A 24,087-nucleotide genomic window follows, 5' to 3' on the forward strand; every position below is an offset into this window, starting at 1 on the left:
GGACATTTTATCAGCAAGCTCTGCTGATGGATGCAGCTTGCATCTACATTGGTTGTATGAGAACTGCTCTTAATGGGAGACGGGCTGGGCAACTGTATTTCATAAACAGTAAATACTAAAAAATATTATAAGAGGTCAAATAACTTTCTGTTTATAAAGAAGACTCAGGAATGCAAGTTGCATGTTTCTGAGCATTTAAACACACTTTGATTTGCTCCTCTGGAACACAAACCAGGAGAAGAGGCAGAAAATTTCCCCAGATTTTTGGAAATAAATTCTGTTAAAAGTTCCTTGCAAAGTTTTTGACTGCATAGCAGAAGCCACAGGGATTACCTACATGCAACATATGCAGAAGATATCGTCTGTGTCAAAACACAGACAGGGTTAATGGGAGACTTCCAGTTTAAAAGCGATGCTCCTCCCTGTATGTACTTACCTGGCATAACCACGGGAGTAAGAGTGTTTCTTCATAGGACCTTACATGTGCTTTCTGCACACCAGCAGCTTTACCAATATTTGGTTTAAAAATTCTTTGCCACATTTACTGCCCAAGTAATTTCATATACATATGTGCATGTATACATTACCGATGGCTGTGTGTACAGATGCATATCAAACAACCCTAAAAGGATTTAGAAAAAAAAAAACACAACACACCATACTTCATTTTCTAGGATAAACTATATTTTTAATTAATCCCCTTTGAAATTGAAGCTGTTGTTGACCTTTTAAAATGACTATACATCATTCAGCACACTGTTAGATGAACACAGATTTTTTTCCCCCTCCACTGCAAGCAAAGTTTAGAGAATTAGTATTCCTTCTGAGGGATGATGATTACGCTTCAATTTTGTTCCTTAAAGGTTTATAACTAGACTTTGTGATTGTGAGCTTTGTTTTTAAAAACTGTTAAAGTTCAAGTAACCAAGAAACAATGTGCAGAAATTAACTTCTTTATTATATTATATATTCTAGTAAGTAAAGTTTGTTTGAAATGCATGAATAAAAAGTTAGTGAAATTACAGGAGGAACAATGTAATATAGCAATAATAGGTGCATTCACTGTGCATCTGAGAGGAGGAGGGGGAAAAAAAAAGAAAAAATAAAGAGTTTTCACTCATTTTGGCCTAAAACATTGTGTTCAGGTTTCCAGGACTCTGACATCAGAACCCAGATAACACTGGTTAGAACCATAGGGCTTTACAATAAAAGCTAAAATATTGACCATATGATGGCAAAAAGTCTTTATTTTGCAGTTAACTTATTATCTTCTAGCTACTCTCCGATGAAGTTGGTGGTGCTGTGGAGGAAGATCTCCTTCTTCTTGACAAAGATCGTGATCGCTCAGCGCTGTAGGTAACATGCTTGTCATAATTTTGTATCTGAGCCTCAAGGAAATCCCTGTGTTGCTGGCTGATCGTCTGGCTAATCAGTCCAGGGAGAGCTTGAATGCTACCAATTAAAGTTTCCAGTTTAGTTTCCAGAGTAACAATTCTCTTCTCAAAATCTTCACTTCTTTCGTTTAGGTCAGAAATCATGTCATACATGATGTTTTGAGTCTGAAAGCAGAAGGACGTGAACGAAGGTTTAGATGGATCTTGCAAATATTCTGACATGCAGTAAAATCTACTCATGCACTCCACACACACGCAAAAAAAGGAAATGAAAAGTATAACGAGCTTTGTGAAACAATTGTACTTGTGGAGGAAAACTGTTTAGTATTCAGTATAAACTTCCTACTAAGTTTGCTGAACAGAAATGTAATGTATTCTGAGAAGTACTTTGAAAGTCAAAATGTAAATGAATTAGACAAAACACCAGGCCCTTTTCCCAGAAGCTCAGGTGCTTAGAAATGCACCAGAATGAGATGATAACAAAGTCAATAGTGTAAGCCATGAGAAGACTGAGCACGACAAAGCAGTTATGTACCCTTGACTCTTCTGCATTTCATCTTAAAAGGTTTTGTTCTTTTAAGCAGAACAGAAATTTTGTTCATTTGTTTTCTCCTTAAATTGACCAAGGTTCCTTGTACTGCCTGTAGTAACAGTAGTTGAGTGGGCTGGCCTTGAATTGCAGTGCAAGGAGTACAACTGAATTGTGTGCTCCTCCATTTCTGTGTTCTCCCATCCATCTTCCCTCGACAAAACAGCATATGGCTACAGGAATTATACAGGGTGAACTTTAAAATGGCACAGTGTTCGGCAGAATTTACATCATAAAGGCCAACTAAAAGTGCATGTAATTCAACAGACAAACTGGCTGAAGTTTACAAACCACCCAAAGAGATTAACTGAAGGACAGACTGCCTGAAGTATAAAGTACCTCACCATCAGATGAGTGTAGATAACTCATCTCTCTGCCCTTCTTTTCAAGATACCAACATGATCCCCAAAGGCAAAGTATTCCACGTTACATAACCTCTAAAAAGTCCTTATCAGTTGCTTATCAAGAAGCAGTAGAGTGAAATGTATTGTCAGTAACTCAAATTGCCGGATGACTCTCTAAAGCAAAGGAAAAATAAAGACTGAACTGTTAATATCTGTGTGAGGGGCCACATACTACGGTTCCTCAAGGCAAAGTCACTTTCACTGGACAGGAAGCCTCTTCAATACACAGTACTGCACTGCTGAGGCCCAGCTGCAGTTCAGTATTTACCACCACCACTGCAGTCACATCAGCTCTCAGGATCACGCTCTTGACTGTGAAATCTTTTTCAAATATCCAAAATAAATAAATAAATAAGATGAACTTGAATTTTGGTCAGAGACATAAACAAGATGATTAACCCCAAACTAAGCCATATTTTTACTTCTTTACAAAAGAAAACCCACAACACACACTTGTCAACAACACCCGCACTTGCAAACCCTTACATTTTGAAAGGATGAATATTAAAGCAAGAACAATTGCCTACTAACCTTTGCCAGGTCCACCAAAGTGTTGGCTTGGTCATTCAGTTTCCTTTGCTCCATTTTTACACTTCTTAATCTAAAAAGTGGAATTTTAAGTCAGACGTGTCTGAGAGATCACATGGGGATTTCTAAAAAGCATGCATAAAACTCACAAGAACAAGTAACTGCATGGACAATGCCTTGAGTACTTTGTGTAAAGTCAAAACCGCTCATGTGCCTGCTACGATGGGAAGCATGCTTCTTCAACACCACAAAAAAAGGAAAGAGCAAGGAAATGCGATGTCCTTGAGAAAACCGCTTGCCATGATCAAAGTTCAAAAAGGGAGGTAACAGTTTATCCAGACTACATGAAAGAAAGCCAGAACATTCCTCAAAGCCTCAGTATCGTGACAAGTAGATATAGGAAGAAACATAGAACAACTGCTTGTTTTTTTCTTTTCCATCAGTGTTGTATTAAACAAGAATCTTCCCATGCCTACATGACTAGATACAGGTATTAGCCCTGTTCTGTCGGAAATGGATTGGATCAGCAAGTGTTCGAACCTGATGGAAATACAGTGATAAGTGAGTTTCACATTAGTTAAACACAACTTCCATCTGACTAGCAGCTAAATAACCAGCATACTTGCCAATACACTCAATTTTCTTACATAACTTGTGAATCTAAATATGTTTACATTTTAAACTCACACTAGACATTCCTCTACAAGGTGCTATTTAAACTGGAACACTGAGAAAGTATGCAATAAGAAGATTTTAATACCTTGCTATCTGCATTACTACTAATTAGCAATGCACAGTATTTGGAAGATACACACACAAACTTTTTTATAGATTCCCTGAGTAAAAGTAAATTTTGACTTTGTTGTGTTTTGAATGTAGGGGATGAAATTCTGATCCCCTTTAAATTAATGACAAAACTGCTGAAGTCTTCATTGGGATCAGAACTGTTTCACCAGTTCCCTGGAACTAAACAACATGTCTTATCTTCAGTAGCTTTATGTTTCTATGAGGGCTTTAAGTTATTTTATTTTAATCTAGAGGCTGAACTGGTGTCCGTTCCTGTGGTGCTTTATTTTCCTGTGGGGGAAGATGGCTCCAAATAACTCAGAAGCAGATGAAGATACATGTTTTTCCAGTGGAAGTCTTCGTCAAAATACTCTACAATTGGGAATCTTTTGTTCAAATCTGTAGTTACGCACATATTCAGATTGTAGGAATGGTGCTCTCAGAGGCTATGAGCTGGAGGTATTCTAAGGCAAAAATATGGAAGTATCTCCCAAGCATGGAGGTGTATCATAACAGTCTCAGAGGAGGATAACTAGGAATAGATAAGTATGTAATGACTTGATCAGTGTGATAATTCCTAACCACAGCCAACCCAGAAGACATATCCTTAGGTAATGGCAAGTTTTTAGCTGCATCAGCCAGATTTAAAGAGAACTGTCAGACTTTTGTTCTTAAATTCACTAGGAAGAAATATGAAACATGTTGACATTATAAACTTCACTTATCACAGCGAAAGATCATGATTCTGTATCGCGTTTCCATGGCAGCAATCAGACCACTGAAGTTCACAAATAAAAATTCTATTTTTTGCATGCAGACAGTGGTAAATTCTGCAAGTTTAGAAAGGAATAGCTCATAAAACTTACTTCCGAGCTCTATTTTCATTTTGTTGAAATAAAAAGACAAAACAAAAGGAAAAAAAAACAAAAAACAAAAACTGTAAAAGATACTAAAACAACCAGATGAGCACAGTGAGCTCAATTCAGCAAGTGAGAAGTACTAGGGAGTTGCCACTGCTTCCAGTCAGTAATTGCCACAGGTGAAGTCATGATGAAGGAACCTTCAAACCTCCCCATTAACTATCATCTGTACATTTGTTTAGTCAAAATGTTAATTCACCTTATTTACTATGCATGAGAAGAAAAATCAACCAGGCCAGTCATGGAGAACACCATTTTAGGACTGAACTTGTGAGTCTGAAACTGTTATCGCAATCTGCTCTGGTTTCATATATGGAACTGGCCCTGAAGCTTCATTTGTTTTATTCCTGTCTTCAGCCAAATGATTGGGAAGCTGAAGGAAGGGGACCAGGAAAGAAAAAACCTAAGAATCCATAACGATAGAAGAGAACCATATTCTACCATGAATTTCTTGGTCCCTTCAAGAAAGTTCAGAGATGTGAAGGGACAGAAAATAAACCACATTCAGCTACTCAGCTGCAGCTTGAGGAAAGCAAGCTGCTGGAGCAGTGTTTTCATCCATGAGGCATTCTTTAGCATACTGAGAAAACTGTCTAATTTCTTGTGGTTGAATAGAACACATTTTGCAATGGGATACAAAGTGCTAGGGGGCAGAGCTATATGTATTATTAACACACCTGTTTGAAGTTTGGCTGGCACAGCAAGGAAGAAACTTACTGCTGCTGCGTTATCCACCCAGCCCAATTAATGAATTTTTAAGGAAGGTGCAGGACAACAGTTTACACCCTATGAAGCTCTTCTGGATTTGAATGATATATGAGCTGCAGATTGGGCCTACTGTGCTTTTTAGATTCTTCTTTGCATATGTGCACACACACATACACACAAGAAATAGCAAGGTTAAAATGTTAAGGAATAACCTTTGCAATAAGGCATTCAAATGCAGCAAAGGATACACGGGACGTGCCATCCTCTATCCTAAAACCCCTGCCCACCCTCTCACTGTCTCCCAGTCCTTTAAGCTGAGAAGGATAACTCAACTAGGCTAATACACTTTTTACTTATGAGAAAAACGCCTCAGCTTTTGCAGTCCTTTTATTGCCTCAAGTATACCTGCAGCACAGTAACATTTAATCCTGCAAGATTGCTAAGTATGAAATAGTAATCAAGGTTATTGAATACCTTAATACCTTCAAGGCTTAGCTATTTAAAACATTGTTATGAAACTTAGAGGCAATGTCAATAAGCCTAAATTTACTAAGAGGAAGTAAAATAACCTGTCTTTTTCTTTCTCTCCCTCGTGGAAGATGAGACGGGAATCCTTTTACTGCACAGAAGTGGATCACCTGGACACTCTCCTTGCAGGCTGGCTCACACAGACTAACTGTTGTCAGAAGTTATCAAAATATCAGTTCAAAATGAACCTTAAATACTTGATCTACGTTTCCCCAAGTATCTCAGAAAACCCATTTCATAGGCCATGCAACAAATGGCTTCCTCAGACTGGATACAGACATCTAGAAGAATGGATAAATAGTAGCACGGGTGCTGACCATTTCTTAGGATAAGCTTGTAGTTCCTGTGGACAAAAGTCTCTTTTTTCCTTTGCCCCCCATATAGTCCACAGAAAAGCAATCATCACAGAGGTCTGTTGGGCTTTATGTGCTTTATGATGAATACATACTATGAATTTTAGTTGAATATTTCAAGTCTGGCGTTATTATATTACTGCTCACAGTTCTCATACTTGTCTTCAAGCCTCTGGGAATTCATTAGGGGGGAAGAACTCATCAGAATTACAGCACAGGTATTCAAGGGTTGTACCATGTCTGTTGGAATACGATATTTTTCTGTATATTGGGTTAATACCTTACATATCAACACCTGACCTGATCTACTGAGGAAATAAGGAAATTGCTGTTGAGCTGTAAGAAAGAAGCTTGATTCATAACTTAATTAAATACTACATACATACTCATAGCCTCTCTTCCACTATATCATTCTGATCTGAAATTACCAAATGTACAAATGATTTCTATTACTTTTTTTCTCTTCTTTTATCTGTTGTAGCTTGTATTTTACTACCTGTAAACAGATACATAACAGCAAAGGACAGTTACAGTGGCAAAGGACAAATATGTCTTAGCTATTTCAGGAAGCATGGGAAACTAACAAAACTACAAACAATTCTGATTTAACTTGTGCTGGGCACACACAGTCAACATACCTTCTGTTGTAAGCAGGTACTACAGTAAAAACTTATTTTTTGTCATTTTCAAACAAAAAGCTCAGGAGCAATACTTTGTGAAAAGGGGGAAAGAGAGAGGAGGAAACAGAAACTAAAAAATAAATAAATAGAGAAAAGGAGGGGAAAAGGGAGAGAAAACAGCTGAAAAGGAAAACCAAAACAAAATAGTACTTACTGATGAATAGCTTGCAAGAATTTGCGTTGATGTTTCCTTACTTTTGCATGGTCTATCTTTTTAACCAGCTTTGTGTTTTTATAAATTAACCATGTTTCCCTGAGTACATTGGCAGCTGCATTTTTCACCTGTTTAATAAAAGAAAAACACCAACCTGACAAAAAAATACTATTATGTCATGTTTTATCTTTTCTAGCGTATTCTTCTTCTGTAACACTTAAGATCCTGCCAAAACATGGGAAATGGGTACACGAAGAAGCTGCAGCAGAAACAGCAGAAAACAGAAGCTGGACCAAGGCACTGCTGAGCAATTTCTGTGCTGTTACTTATGACAATGGCACCAGCTATCTTTGCATCTGGGAATCACCTGCCCTTCTTTAACAGAGCTTGCACCATCTGGTATTTATGGCAATACAAACCACAGCAAGAAAATACTGATAATTACTTGGATGGTAACTCACTACAGTATTTTATCAGATCATAAAGTTCTTCTTATTCTTGTATTATTAGTACCTTATTTCTCTTTGCAGTTTTACAGCCTTTTAAACATCCAGAGCTGTTTGAGTGTGTTTTTGTTGATTCTTTACATCTTTTCCATCTTGTTTCCTTCTTACCATCCTCAGAGGGGATGAAAAAAGCATTCTCCCTAATTAATGTATGCAGTGCTTTGTTTCTTAAGGGTTTTTTTATTTTGTTTTTTGTTTTTTTTTTTAATGAGGCTTTCCATAATATGTTAAAGAGTACCTACAGTTCCTTCCTCCAATATTTTCATGGCTAAAAACAACAGACAAAGAATTTCACTGCAGTATTTATTAACAGAATTAGTAGGTTAGTTGCAAAGGCTATCCTTCTTTATATTGTATCCTTCCAACTGTATATTATCCAGGTTGCTGCAGCATGAGAGAAAGCCACCATACAGTAGGAATGCAATGCAGTAGCTCCACCCAGCAGGAGGTTCCCACCTTGTATGTGTTTTGCATTAGCTTTGAGTGTCATGAGTTTGAAGCTACAAAGCACCACTCAGGCACACTATGAGACTGATAATTAGATTTACATGAAGGAAAAGCTTTAAAAGGCACAAATGAACACAAGGCTCAAAATCTGGCCAATCTTCACAAGGCCTTCTTTCCTCCTAAAGGACATTAAGAGTTCAACTGTCAGTTTCAATTGAGAAATATCCCTAACAGCAAGTTCTTACCTCACCATGGGTAAGCACTGGACCTGTCTGTAGCTCCAACTCATTTTTGTGTTTCCTCAACAGTGGCCTGTATTTTTTCTTTTAAAAAGGACTTATTTCATTTCCCAAGATGTTATTTGTGAATTAAAAAATTAGGAACGTCTCATACAAATTGAAATAGCCATTTCTATAATGAATTATAACAATTTCTGTAGGTTTTATTTATTTATTATTTTATTTTACTTTATTTTAAATGATCACTCTTGAAGTATTTCTGTTATCCATGAGACATCTTTCAGGGTGCTTCAGCTGAATGTGTGTAGCTGAACAAGTGCCGTGCTAGGCAGACCAAGCAATTGCAAAGACTCCCTTGTTCACAAGGTATGAAAAGGGATTTTTTTTAAAAGAATATCCTGTATAGTTTGAAATTCTTACTTATTAGTCATTTCACCTATTTTAGCTATAAACCTTCTCCTATGCTGTATGGATTTCTTTAACATATTACTCACTGTTTTTACCATATTGTACTGTTGTTTACTTCAAACATCTTACAGCTGGAAGACCCTCCACAGAAGAATATTAAAATCACCAAAAATCTGCATTTATCCTCAATTCCAATAAAAGCTCAGAGCATTTGATTTCCTCCTTTCAAAATCACACTTATGAAAAAGCCCAGTAGAAGAATGGAGCAGGAGACCACTTAAAACAAATGCAAAAATAAGTTAACATACATTTCCTTTTCAGTTGTGAATATAAAGTGTGACTTACTCTTTTAGTTAGCTGGGTGTCCATCATGAAATTATGCACATGTTTTTCAGCTTTGGTAAGTTCTAACTTCCTTGCCACCACAGCTACCACCAGTGCAGTGCACCCAGCACCCTGAAAACAATAAAACAAACCCCCAAAATGTTACTACTGCATTTTGCAGAGTTTTTAGTGGAAGTTTCTCCTTTGTTGCAGAAATATAGCAAGAATCAGGTATTTCAAGCCTGTTAAATACACTGAAGATGCTACAGCTATTTCTATTGAAAGTAATAGAAAAAGTCAGCAGTTACAGGCTGGTAAACTGTCAAAGCATCGAAACAATTAGTGAGCAGCGTCTTTAAAAATCCTGCTTTTTCTTTTTCCTGCAGTGATCAAAAATTTGAATACATCCCGTTTCTAGTGCATCAGAAAGGGAGGCTGGTGAACAAAACACCTTTTAAAACCCACAATGTTAGTAAAGAAATACAAAATATACCCTGCTCTTAACAACTGTCTCAAAGTTACAGCAATTGCAAAAGATGAAATAGGATTAAATGAGCATCCAGGGCACCAGAACAAAAAAAAACCAAAACAAATCAAACGAACAAGAAGTTTCTTAGAATTTGATTTATGGGCCAAAAATAAACTTACAATAAATGCAGTATTTATTAATTTTGCTGTCTGAAGGCTTCACTGACTTTTTCCTACAATACTTCTGCGTTGCTTATCACCATTTAAAACAGCACATGTATACAACACATTCACTAGAAACAGAGAAAATACCAAGTTCCTAACTGGTGCTGCCTGTACATATGCATAGACATGCATATGTGCACATCCATGCTCCTAACAGACTTAAACTAGTGTCAGTTCCTTTGAAAAGGCAGTATCCTTGTTACCATTATATATATAAATATATATACATTTTTTTTTAATGGAGGTTGGGGGGTGGGGAAGGGTGGTTAAAGGGGTTAATGGGAAGAATAAGTTGACTTAAATGTGTAATGTAATAAAACCTTAACAACATATCTCAAACCAAAGTTGACCTCTAGATGAACCTCACAACCAAGCACTATATTACATTACTATCTGATCATTAGTGAAATACGTATCTTAGATAAAATGTCTCATTAGCAAGAGATGTAGCTTAGATAAAATGTTATGAGAATGTATTAACCTTTCCTTGTTTAGAAGTACGGTATCTAATGCCTTAAGAAGACATAGTACACAAACTTCCTTGGCTCCTCCTTGAGAACTGGCCAGGCTTGAGGTGGAATCCAAAAGGAGAATGAAACCAGATGTTTCTGTCCTTGAAGTGATGGAAAGTTTATTCAACAGTGTAAAAGCTGGACTCTCTTGCAGTAAAGCAGGAGACCTTACCTATGGATGGACACATCATATAGGACATCCCAGTCACTAGGAAAGACTGTCCAAACTCTTGCTTTAACCCCAGTGACTGTGGATCTGGATGATGGTAAAGTATTAAGGGCAATTGGTGATGTATCTTTCTTAATCACTATAGTTAATCTTATGTAGTAATGATTAGGTGCATTGCCTTGTTCTGTTTTATTCTTGCTGTCTCATTTCACCTTGTTTTGTTTTATTCTTGCTGTATAATTTCACTTATTATTTTATTGCTTTAAATGTAAGTAAAGATAAACTCACTTTTTAAACTCGGTATTGGTGTCCTTTGTGCTTGGAAAGGACACTGGAAAAACAATTCGTCACATAATGAGAAACAGCGTGTATTATACACATCTCAAGGTATCATTTACTTGCACATCAATACTAAAATCAGCTGGGTCTGTGGGGTTTTTATTTGTTGTTTGTCTTAAATCTTTACATTCCCCCTTTTTTTTTCTTCTTTTTTTTAAGTGTAAAAATCACATTAAATAAATAAGGCTGCATTGAAATTGCATGTTCAGTCCAACCTCCAAGCAGTAACATCAGTTATTCTCCAGTGTAAAGCAGTCCTTCGTTGCACATTCAAACTTACTCAATTTTCAACCACAAAACTTCCTTCTACTTTCTGTATTTCTCTCAGTCATTTATTCTGTCAGTTTCTCCCTGCTCCAGTATCAGCCTTGCTGCCTTCAGAAGATGCACAGTAGACCTCAGGAACTAGCTTCCTAAGTACAGATTCCACTACTAAACACATAGAGAACAGAACATAAATTAACTCCCTGGGACCCTTATTCACAGTGTCTCCAATTAAGCTTCCATTCCAATGATAGATATCCCAAGAAAATCACCTGCTCTCTCAGACAGACCTGATACTCTGCAATCACTTCTTACCTTGCAAAGCTTCTGCCCCCAACAGTACTCAACATTCTCTTCAATTTATCCCTTGTGATTTTGCTGCATTTCTCTGCCTGGCTTCTTTTCTGTCCTCCACCCAAGCTTTCAAGCTTTGCTGTGCCCTCTCCTTCTGCTCACCAGCCCTGTGTTGAGCAAACCTCTCATATATTTGAAGTCTCTTTCTCTCTTCATGAGACAAGGGCAAAACAGGGACACTCTTTTTGCATCCCCACATCCCATTCTGAGACAGAAAGTATGAAGTCAGCTAACAATGCAGACTGAAGGCTTCAGAAATGCACCCAGCTCTTCAGGGTCTGGGCAGGAGCTGCTCTACTGTGTGCCCTACACCCCCCACAGAGAGTCAGCTCTTTTCCAGTCTCCTTCTTATGAAGGACAGCAGGAGGGAACTGCTAAAATGCAAGACACTTCCCTGTGGGCAAAACAATAAAAGCAACTCCATACAATAGGAAGAAGGGGGAGGGAGAGGGGGAACAGAAATATTTTGTCCCACTCAGGATAACAGGCCAAATTTTGCTCCAGTGATGTAATTTGATTCCTGCCTGCCTACAGTAAGAATGCTAAAATGGGTTGCAGCGGTTAAAACAGCGTGGTCTGGCAAATTAATATAAAACTGCTGTTTATGACAAGGAAAGAGAAACGCTAGATTCCCCATATGTACTGCTCCCGAAATAAAAAGTCTGGAAGAATGGTAACAGACAATATGAACATACTTTGAGTTGCAATTAAGCTTTTAAGACCCATTCTATTACCTCTCTAGAGTGGTACAGCAGTTACATGGGCCAAAAGCTGCTGAAAAGTGTAGCTGTATATCGCATGAGTAAGAGCCCCTACAGCAGTAAAACAGTGTCACTGGCATGCAATGAAAGCTCCCTCAATGGCACATTAGGGCCGCTGTCTTCCTTAGCACCTGAACAGTTTCTTGCAACTGTGCAGTATTCTAGATGCAATTACCCCACTTGGTTTTTGAGAATGTGGCATGCTCATAGGACATGAGAACGACCACTTTTAGCATCTCTGCAAAACAAGAGAAATCTATGCTGAATGCTTAGTTTTTGCAGATTTCCTCGAAGGAAACCACATCATGCTGATTTTTTAAGTGCAAGAGAGGCTCTTTTGAGAATAAAATTCTAAAATAAGCCCTATACTTGATTGCTAAATCACTCTTCTTATCCTGTTTCAAAGTAGATAATAGACTAAATCACTGCTTCAAACTCCTGCATATCTTTCAGAGGAATTATATATCAACAAAAGTAAAAATGAAGAAAAGCTGAAAAGTGTATATTTCCAAGTGCCAAGGCAATAACTAATTCTGTCTGGATCTTGTATTCTTCACTCAGTCCCCCATCCTGTTCCTTAGTTGTGTGGGGTTTTTTGGTTTGGATTTTTTTGGTTAGCAGATCAACTTCAAGAGCACGTAGGACTTCAGTATATCAAAATTTGGGGAAAAGAAGAATGCAAAGTTTGCAAAAGCAAATGTTATATTTTTTTTTAGATGTTCAAAAAGCATCAGTTTATGCTGGTTGTTAAATACTGTTCATAACCATGTATGTCAGAATAACAAGTCCTGACTTATGACTATACCACAGAGAAGGGGAAAAGGGATGAAACAATTCATCCACTGACAATTCTGACTTTCAAAGTCAATGGGATGCTGGGAGCATGCATCACCCAAGAAACAGTGACTACCCAAGTCACTGAATTACTAGCGCAAAGACACATCATCAGTAGGGTAAAACTAACCTGTCTCACGACGGTCTAATCCCAGCTCACGTTCCTTATCAAAGTGATTTAGTGATTAAAGATCACTAAATCTTTATCCATACGTCTACTGACAATTTGTTATACTACATACCTGGGACTGCCCCAGTCTAAGTGCAACACCTTGCATCTGCCCTTGTTGAATCTGTTTATGTTCACAAAAATGTGCTAGCTGAACAAACTTACCTACCAAGCCAGCAGAAGCATAAAAGATCTGAGCTGAAAACTGGCTTCTCTAAACTGACAAGGACTCTGCTAATGAACTCAGTAAAGCCTGCACTATTATTGTAAAGATCTAACACTGATGGACACAGACTTCCTGAATGCTTGATTGATACAAAACATTCTCTGCTGGCATTCACGAAGCACAGAGTCTGAAAACAAACAGACAGCACATCCTCAAGCCTTTCAAATGGGCTAAGCAGCAAACCTTGGCCTGGATTTGACTGCACAGTGTCATCATATATCTCCTTTTGATCATCAGATTTTTCTTTTTAATTTAAAACTTGCATTAATGATCCGTAAAATCTTAAAGCATAAGATTTACAGCCACTTACACTGGGCAGAACTCTCCTTGACTGACAATCCTTTTAGCTGCAGTCTTGTATGAAGACATTCGATTTATCTGCAAACAACTTCAGGACACTCTTTGTATCTTAAATTCTAAGCATGCTGCTCCTATCCAGGACAAAGAATGACAACTCAAGTTCAGATACTCATACAAGTAAGCAATAGTCCAGGAAAGCTCTCTTTAGCTATTTTTAGTGCATGTAATCAAAATAAATTTGCATGAATATAAGTGTGTGGCTATACACATGTGGACTCATATATGGACTTACACACTTGTTAAATACTGGTAGGCTAATTATTTTCGCAGTTTCACAAGTGCAGATGAAGATTGAAGAAGTGGAGAAATAGGGTAAGTTCAGACAAAAAAATACAGTATGTTAACAGGCCTTGGCTTTTTTGCCATCAAGCTTATACTATTACAAAAAGAAAAGGAAAAAAGAAAAAAAGAAAAAAAGAAAAAAGAAAAAAGAAAAGAGAAAAAAGGAAAAAGAAAAGAGAAAAAAGAAAAAAGAAAAAAGAAAGAAAAAAGAAAAAAGAAAAAAGAAAAAAGAAAAAAGAAAAAAGAAAAAAGAAAAAAGAAAAAAGAAAAAAGAAAAANAAAAAGAAAAAAGAAAAAAGAAAAAAGAAAAAAGAAAAAAGAAAAAAGAAAAAAGAAAAAAGAAAAAAGAAAAAAGAAAAAAGAAAAAAAGAAAAAAAAAGAAAAAAGAAAAAAGAAAAAAGAAAAAAGAAAAAAGAAGTGAAATTTATTGAATTTTAAGCTATATTTTAAATTTACCAACTGAAAAACAAAAATAAACAAAAAAACCCTAAATATTCTCTTCAGAACAAAGTAACTGTTACTTGACACTGCCTTTCACTTTGCCACTGGACCTCAAACTGCAACGTTCCCTAACTGCTCAGGCAGTTAAAACTCTCTTCTCAGTATTTAGATCTGAATGATTCTAAGCACTGCTTCATCTGCTTTAATAAAGCAAATTCCCTTCTCAATGGCATCATACATAGAATGTCTGACCTCATTTTCGGTACTTTACGCCTCTAGGCTCTTCCAACTTATCAGTATGGAAGCAATGTATTGTGGTTCTGATAATCCCATTTTCAGACAAAATTCTTTGCATTGTCCCTTGGCTAAAAAAACTTCGCTACAAAAAGCCCAAATCCAATATGTAGTTTTCTTTCAAGTTATATCCTCCCCACCATGCATCCCAGTCTTCTTTAGGCTATTACTACAAACCCAAACAAAACAATACTGAGGAATCCTAGTACACTAAGATCACTATTAAGATACCACCTCCTCATTCCCCATTCATTTTACATAACTAAGATGCTGAGCTGTTCAGGAACTTGGAGTATCTTATTTTTAGTATTTTTATACAGTATCAGTAGGATAACATGTTTAAACTACTGAAGGGTTGCAGTGATATAAATGACAGTACATGAATATGGTGGGTATTAACCAACATCATTATACACATTGTACACATCATAATGCCAGACCTGACTGTCTTTTTTCTCCTCGAGATCCTGCTGAGATTTTGCAATGTTCTTACATACAGCAGATGCCTTTTGCAGCTATCATTCTCTTTGCTGAAGCAGCCCACCCTCAGCTTATCAGGATTGCCTGTCCTGAGCTGGCAAACCTCATGTTCCAGTAGGAAACTGTACACTATGGCAAACCACAGCAGGCATAGCCATGGCAGCTAGAGGTAAAACTTATTGTTGCCCAGAGTGACTAACATGACAGAAGTCAGATCTGATGATAGTGAGGTTACGAAGTTTTGACTGAGATCATGCCTTTCCTACCAGCCAACTGACACAACACACAGTGACTCTAAAACTGGAGAGTGCAAATTAAAATCAATAAAATCTAGTGCTTGCAATGAGTGCCCACAGGGGCCCCGAGCCAGTGAAAAACTGAGGTTCCTGAAAATCTTCAGCTGAAGGGTTATGTTTGGTGGTTACTATTGTTATCACTTTCAAAGTCTGGCTGATAAACTGCACTTGAAACAACAGCCGTTCTGAAGGCTATGATTCAGAGAAACCCTATACTTCAAGTAAATGCATCTGGCATTTCCAGTTGGTTCTTTCTTCGGTAAGGTTCCAAAATACAAGGCAACAGTGAACTGAGAAATTTCTACAACAGCCTGGAGATCATATATATATATATATATACACACATACACACATATATATATATATGCCTGAAGGGTGCTACTGGTGAGAAAGGAAGCAATATGGTGTATCAGTGTTTCAGCTAAAGGTCTCCTGGCAGCTTTGGTTTACTGGACTGGAAGTGAAGTGCAGTCTTTAGTGCTGTAGATGTCATTAAATCGTCCTGCTATACTTGCCTGTAGCTGAAAGAAGACAGCTGCCACATTTCTTGCTCATTTCCCTTGGGATCCACTGTGGGAGAGAGAAGGTCCGCTTTGCAGACATATGGCTCTGGTGGGAAATTTAGCTCTGCACCAGAAAAGGCACAACATTCTTCCTGCTGCTCTGCATAAAATGAAAAGCCTGTAAGAATTTAAACAGATACTCTGTTTATTTGGCTCTCTGGAAGGTGGAATTAGTGGACCACCAGGGGAAGGGAGAAAAAAAAAATCTTGCTTGAAGTAAAAAAAAAGAAAATTCTCCAAAACAAGCAATGCAAAAGTTGAGGGAGGAATCCATCCACAAGACAGACAAGAGGCTATGGAAGAGGTGTTGTATGGATGTATTCTGCATCTGTCAGTGCTCACTGGGAGAGATGTGTAACCTTGCAACACTGAACCAAAGGAGGATGAGTAATAGGACAAGAACTATACTGTCTCAGTCAAAAATATGACTGAAAATAGTTTTGCATTATTTATACTTTCATATATTCAGTATTTGCACGGCTACTGTTGTCTTCAGGGGAGTATGCACTGCAGCTAGAGTTTTGTTGGAACATATAAATTTTTCATCCAGAAACAGCAGATGAGCAGATTCTTTTACTTCCCATTAGCCCATAAAATTTTCAGCAATGCTGCAATAAATAAAGAAATAATGAGAATTTCATGTCATACAGAAATAATGAAATTGATTCACTGTTCCTATACGGTAAGGGGAAGTGGCAATGGGGGATGAAGTGAACTCTTCTTTAGTAATGCAAGTTGAGTACTGGGAAAGGCTTCCAGAAAAAAGAAAGATAATTTCACTTCTAAGAGGGAACCTATAAATGGCAGTGGTGCTAACCCAGACAAGTCCAGCAACTGAATGCACTGTGGTGGCTGGATTCCTGGGAAACCTACCTCCCTTTTGGCCATCATGATGCTACATACTTAACATGAAAAAAAAAGCACCTTGTTACTGAGCAAGGACACAAAATTCCATTGCGCTCAACAAGCAGGCTCATCAGCCTACAAAGCTGATGGGAAACATTAGTTCAGTAATGTGTTAAATCTGAAGTTATTGCAGGTGAAACAAAGCCAACTTACATACTTTTTGAAAACAAAGTACAGGTTAGCCTACAACAATCAGCTCCAGTCATATTTATGTAAATAAAGATATCGTGGGACAACTAGAATGCTTCTCGTTTTAGTCAGTAAATGTCTGCCTATGAACTTCACAAATCCTAATGAGATATGAGTGGGGATCAGTTCTCCTGTCCTCTCACGCTTCACAAATGTCCTTGCTCTGCAGTGAAAGAGGCAGAATTGGAAACCTGTGCTGGGTTGACTGTGGCTGCTCACCAGGCACCTGCCCAGTTGTGCTCTTGCACCGCCTCACAGCAAGACAGAGTGGTGTAGGGGAACACAGGCTAGGGGCTGCAGTCAGCACATAACATTTCATCTCTGTTTCTGCTTCCTCCTTCTAGGAAAACCTTTAAGTGCAAACACAAACTATTATTCCTGTACTGCTACCATAAAAAAAATGGACTTTCTTCTACCAGTTCAGCCATATATCAACCATCAGTTCAACCCACCAAGCAGCATACAGGTGTGCAATTTAAAGCACATTTCTGCATTTCATAAAAAATTACGTAATTCTGCAGCTCATCACAGAACCAATGTAAAGATTTTTTTTTAATTATTATTATTATTTTGGTAAAACATCCCACAATGTATTAGGCATTTTTATGCGAAACTCTATGCACAATTTTAGTAAATTTTCCATAGAAAGTTCTATAAAACAGTTGTGCTATCTACCAGCTTCTTATTTACTTAGATACTACAATCTAGAAACACACTGACTACACTGTAACTACACAAATAGGAACTCTTCACCCAGATAAATGGGGTTCAAATTCAGCAGTTAAAAGATGCTACTTAAAAGTGTTCCAGATTAAACATCTAATCTTAGCCACTTTTTTAAATTTAAGAAAATCTTCATAATTGAATTTTTTCTTTCATGGGATAATGATCTCTTTGGAGTTCCTTTCAATAACAGAACCATTTAAGTTGCAGTTTTGGCAACAACATAACAAGACTCTGAAAGAACAGTTATTTCATCTAAAGCAATCTTCTATCCCAGCCACAGCCAACAACTTTGCATACCCTGAAACAGGACAATTGCCAATTATAATCTTCCAGCAGGATAAATTTGGCCTACCAGTTCAGCATGTCTGGTTTTTCCACTATGGGAAGCTGGCCCTTCAAGAAGATTCTGGATCCTCATCTCTGCATCATATAGCACATGCACAAGCTCACTACATACTGCTCAACATTAAAGGAAAAGAATCCTCAGACCTTACAAGCAGTTGCTTGTATCTTGCAGTCACAAGAATGGACTGCTATTATTTAATCCATCATACAGTTTTTACATGTAATATTATTAAAAAAACAAATCAAAACACATACTTGCTAGCAATTGTGCCACAATTGCCATGCGATGGCAATAATACAGCAGGAAGAGTCAATTCTACTTTTTCTAAACATAAAAACTATGAATTGATAAAAGTAGATGCCCTGTTGTCATATGAGAGCAGGTGCTACTCAATATCCTTTGAGGTCATTAATTGATTCAAAGTCTTCTTCATCTTGGTCACTAAATACAAAACTTCTTATCCATTTTCAAACTTTCTCCCTCTACCAATATCTCCTTTAAACCACTCTGAGGTTTACTGCATCTGTAAAGTCATCAAGTGAGTGAAAACGCTGCAAACATAAACCAGCACAAAGTGCTCCCATTGCTGTTGAGCTCAGCCTACTCATCTGCATTCGTATTTCTACTCATTCTCCTTTATATATATATTAATATATGTATTTAATTTAATTTTATTTTTTTAACAGGGACCCTATCCAAAAGAACACTGCATTGGTTGTCCATCAGTCTAACAATGCACTTGCTACTGAATGTAAAGGAGTTATATTCCGCCTCTTCAAATAGCATGTTTGGCTTGATTTTATTCCTGACAGTCACTGTTATTCTGGTATATCTTTTAAGCAGACTATCAATCATCCCCACTGAAATAGGAATTGGCAAGTCTGTTCTTTTAAAATCCCGCTTTTTCCACAACAAACACAAATTGCTTGCTTCAAGAAGTGCTTTTGAAGAGTGGCTGTATTTAAATAGCTACCTTCAAACATATAAGCTTTTGTATTTAGCAAGTTAGGCTGCAAAATAGTTCATTATTACATTCAATGTGTCATTCTTCATATCTTTCAGATCCTTCCCAGGAAATAAAAAATATTGAAAAAGGAAAAGGAGTAATTCCAAGATCTGAAATTGTCATTGCTCTGTAATTTTCTTCTGAAAGATCATCACTTGCCAAAGCCATTTTGCTGACAGTCTTCTAGAATGCAATTAGGGATGTAAAGCTTTCAGAGACGTTTTAACATACCAGTGACTCTGCCCCTTAGAATGTTTTGTCAAGAACATCTCTCTTGAAGTTAAATATATCAAACTCATTACCATGCAACCCTGATTAAAGACTTAATAGTTCCAAAGTATTGGCAGAATATTTAATCACCAAAAAAAACCCCAACACCCAAACCCCAAAACAACCAGAAAAGAAAAAACAAACAAAAAACCATACAACCCAAAACCAATAAAAGGTGTCAGAACATTTTACAGCCTTAGTTTTCAAAGGAACATATCTGACTTCTGCTGTGAAAAAAATAAATGTTTTTCGTCTAAATGGCACTTCATTTTTTTCACCCAAACAATGAAAACAACAGACACATTACTTCACATCTGAACGTAAACAGTACTGAGAAAACTAGAATGACAAATATGCCCTATTGGTTCACTTTCTATCTGATTAAAGGTGTACAGAATAATATGTGCAATAATCTGGAGTCTGTTCTTGTGTTTTTGTTTTTACCTTGTTTTCACCATAATAAAAAAATACGCTGACCTACAGCCAGTAAAATAACAGATTGGATGCTGCTGTCATTTACACTGCTACAATCCCAATAGCAGTCTGAAACCCCTGGATTAGCATCAGTTCTCCCTGCACTTCTGCATAGCACTGAAGTTCGTAAGATTTCTATTACTGTAATTTTTTTCATACTGAAAAAGTGCTGAAAAATCTGAGTGCATATTCATTGCAAGCTAACCCAGAATTTAGCTGCTTCTGATCAGAAAGTCTAGCCAGACATGATAATGAGGAGGAGTAATGATCTGATACCTGCATTTTGAAGCATTTGCTTCTAATTTCTCTATAGTGCTTAGAAAGAAGGAAATTATGAGACAATTCTGTATCCATCCCCGTGGCAACATTTTCTGCTTGTCCTTTTTCTTTCCTAATGAACTTCTGACCACTTTTCATTCTTTTAGGCATTAAAATCTGGCTCAAAATGAGGAAGAAAGGAAGACAACCCACAAGGTGGCAGATCTGAGTTTAGATAACCACCTTTTAAAAACCACCTGAGTCATTCCTCTCTGTTCAGGCTGTATCTTCCAAATAAATTGTAAACTCTGTATTTAAAGAGACGTGCATTTTCCTCTACCAGAAAAATGTGGTGATAGTATTTTGTAGTAAAGGTCAGAGACCCAAAGCCTATTAGATGTTTTCTTTGCTTGCTTTTAAGAAAAGGAAGATCTGTAAGACATCACAAAAATGCATTAATCCATTTTACCCTTTGCAGATAAAATGCACTTTTACCAAAAAAAAAAAAAAAAAAGAAAAGAAAAAAGAGATTTTCAAAAAGTTTGTTTAGCTGAGAAAATTTTCTTTTTGCTACCATTTGTTTTCAGCCATAATCCCAATATATCTGTTTTAAGAGAAGGTAGATCCTCAAGCTCAATTGTTTCTGATCAGTGGCAGGAGTTCACAAAACACATACGTATCTGTCACACATAATATATACAGGGATCATCTCAGTCACATTTATACAGGAGTCAATACAAATAAGAATGGCATGATCAGGAGCTTTTCTTATTTACAGTAGATACGCATAGATTTACCAGACACTGTAATATGTACTCGTATATTGTCCGACTCCCCAAGTTTGACTAATTCTGTGTAATACAGAAAAACTGAAATCCATATGCAGAACAGTTAATAAATATACTGAAAACATGCATGGCCTAGCAACAGATGCATTGTTTCAATGATAACAAAAACTCATACACTGACAATTGTACTACATAAGCCCACTTAAAGCAATGAATACTGCATACAGTATGTCATAAAAATTATAAGAACTACTGCAAAAAACTAGGCACAAGTAAGATGCTTTATCAGAATACAAACCATCATGTTTCTATATTTGCAACTAATTTCAGAAGTAGAAAGCAGAATTGTAGCAGTAGTCCAATTACACACATCAAAGACAAGTGAGAAGATGCAATCTACTACTACTTAATTAAAGGATTAAGATGAAAGTTATGTCATGGTGGAATTTGTTTCTCTGTATTTCATTACACATATATTAAATTTTTCCTCAAGAGGAAGTAAACCCTTTATTACCATGGGATGAAGGGCCATGAGAAGGATGCAAGTGAGTCTACATACTCTAAGAAGCTATCAAATAAAAATTTCTCTATGACTACCACGTTTTGGGATTAATTGCAGTAAACAATCTCATATCCAACTAATACATTCAAAAACACTCACCATGATTCCAGTGAGTAAACAGACTCCTTTCCCACAGTACGTATTAGGTACCATGTCACCATATCCAATGGATAGAAAAGTTATCGAAATCAACCACATGGCTCCAAGGAAGTTACTAGTAACATCTTGCTGATCATGGTACCTGGAAAGAAGAAAACAGAGACTTCATTACAAAAATTTCAGTTAATTTTTAGTACTATAATAAGGAAATCTCAGCAGCTGGTCATATAACCACTCCTGTATCCTACAGTTGTTTGTTTTTTTTACACAGCCACAAAGAATTCATAAAATGCTTGTTAAAAAAAGGTAAGTTGTAAGGAAACTGAAGACACAATAACAGCACAAGCAGTAGCGATCCTTCAGACATTTTGTACGTTAGTATTTATTTATATTAGATTCTGTTACTATCCTTAAAATAGCATAAATCTATTGGTTTTAATTATTATTTTTTCCACCGGGGCACAAGACCTGCTAATCCTCTGCAGGATCAGTCTACTCTTATTGTTGCAGTGAGAGACATACAAGGAAGTCAGAAAAGGATGTGTGGGCAAGCTGAACTCAAAGCAAATCTTCACCTTACATTTACAAAAATCTCCCGCTTATGCTATTAAATACAATTTCCTATGTGCCATTTCTTGTCTTAGTTTTAGAATTCAAATTTAATACAATTATTTGTCTCCTTCAAAGAAGACAAGTTCTGATGAATAAGTTCATTTTCACATGACACATCTTATCAACTGAGAAGCCATAATGGCACATTTTAGGAATAAAACTGATTTAGGAATAAAACAGGTTGACACTCAACCTGTGGGGGAAAAAGGTATAACAGCATAACATAGATGGACTGAGCTGCTCTGCTGTATAGGTAACATATCTGCAATAGTGTCTGCAGCCTCAAAATTGCAATGCCTGCAGCTGCTGTGAAACATTAGGTTAGTTATTGATGCCACTGGATCATCACAAGTATCATTTCAGCCAGTTTCCAAATCAGGAGGTCGAGTGCCATCAGAGGATGTGCTCATAAACCTTAAAGCAACCTGCTTCTGACCACCAAAATAACTGCTTCAGTCTTCTTCTTCCTGGAACTCACCCTCAGAAATGGAGCAGGAATGCAGAATAAGCAGAAAGAAGCATTCAGAAAAACTCTTTACATTTACGGCACGTATCTGCAAAATGACTTTGTTATTTTCTTAGAAGTCTCACCTATGCACTGATGATTACAACAATCTACAAACACTTTACCTTCCAGAAACTACATCAATTGATCCCAATTGATCTGTTTCACTGTTTGCCTGTGTCCTCATCTCTGTCAGTGCTGTTCTTCTCACACACTTCAAACAAACTTTTGAATGTGTTTTGCATCTAGAGAAGTGTATATAGCTCCTAATGATAAGAGTGACTTAAATAAATACAGAACAACAATGGCAGTAATGACAGCAGAGCTGTAAACTTGATTTAACTCAACTCCATTAAGCTCTGCACAACAAAAAGGGATCTGACATTGCGTTTTTCCAGTCTGCACTAAATGCCACATCTTTCAAACTTCGATTTGCAAACTTAGTATATAACAGCTGTAAAATATACGCACACAGAGAGAGAGAGGGACACATTTATTCCATTCAGGAGGCAAGAAAAGAGCCTGCATCATGCAAGTCCCTATGGAGTACCACATAAGTGATATGACCCAGAGGCTTTGGATGAGCTTCACAGAAGTGAGCTGAAGCCACAACACATACTCCACAGCTAGCAAGTCAGTTACATAATAATAAATGCTCACATTTCCCTAATACTTATCTTCAGGTCTTGAACCTGGTCATTTCTGTAGTTCAGATAGAAATCAGTTAACCTACAAAGAGAACATGCATGCTTCCTACATCTTATCTGAATTTTTACATCTTTTTAACTTTCAGCACTATGTGGTGTTAACTATAGAAAAGTTGATAGGACATATAAACTGCCAGAATCTCTCATCTGATTAGGATTTTAAGGTTATAGCTCAGAAATGACACACACTGTTTAAAAATCATCATCAGTCCTTGTGATTTTGTTGTGACTGAGAGGCAAAGAATACTGCCTATCACCTGCTTGGTGCTCAACTGTTCAAGCATGGCAAAGCACACCACCTACAAGCCTCTCACAGCTGTACAATGAGGAACTTTTCATATCAAACATCCTCAGGTAATTTGAGGCAATGTAAAGAAGAGTTACTGTCCCATAGCCCTGGTCTATGCCAGATTTACAGGGAGATGGACTGGTTTTGTCATGGTTTTTTTTGTTTTCTTTTCTCTCTAATCTGTCTGATGATTTTTACGTCTCTGTGGTGAACAGTTCCGGCACATGCATAAACCCTTCTGATTTTGGTAAGATGACAAGAATATCCTTTTAAGTGCTATGTCGTGTCATTATGCAGCATGATTACTTGGGATTCAAGACCAAGCTGGCAGGAGTCTCCATTCAG

At 37.1% G+C, this 24,087-nt stretch overlaps 1 protein-coding gene across 5 annotated transcripts in view; it reads right to left on the reverse strand.

Annotated features, from left to right (window-relative positions):
* Positions 1-662: 662 nt before the first annotated feature.
* Positions 663-24,087, reverse strand: part of KCNN2 (potassium calcium-activated channel subfamily N member 2) — a 58,320-nt gene continuing 34,895 nt past the window's right edge. Inside the window, exons 4-9 of one of the 5 annotated variants that reach the window (XM_015850014.2) lie at positions 21,630-21,771; positions 8,990-9,100; positions 7,045-7,172; positions 4,568-4,576; positions 2,919-2,988; positions 663-1,559 (exon numbers count right to left, since the gene is read on the reverse strand). In XM_015850014.2, the coding sequence (XP_015705500.1) occupies positions 1,272-1,559; positions 2,919-2,988; positions 4,568-4,576; positions 7,045-7,172; positions 8,990-9,100; positions 21,630-21,771 (748 nt within the window). In that variant the 3' untranslated portion in view covers positions 663-1,271. Of the gene's footprint in view, positions 1,560-2,918; positions 2,989-4,567; positions 4,577-5,898; positions 6,006-7,044; positions 7,173-8,987; positions 9,101-15,957; positions 16,101-21,629; positions 21,772-24,087 lie in introns of those variants that run through there. The other 4 variants (XM_015850017.2, XR_001552239.2, XR_001552240.2 and 1 more) reach the window with 4 other exon arrangements.

This window comes from Coturnix japonica, chromosome Z (genome assembly GCF_001577835.2).
Source record: "Coturnix japonica isolate 7356 chromosome Z, Coturnix japonica 2.1, whole genome shotgun sequence".
NCBI classification, from domain to species: Eukaryota; Metazoa; Chordata; class Aves; order Galliformes; family Phasianidae; genus Coturnix; species Coturnix japonica.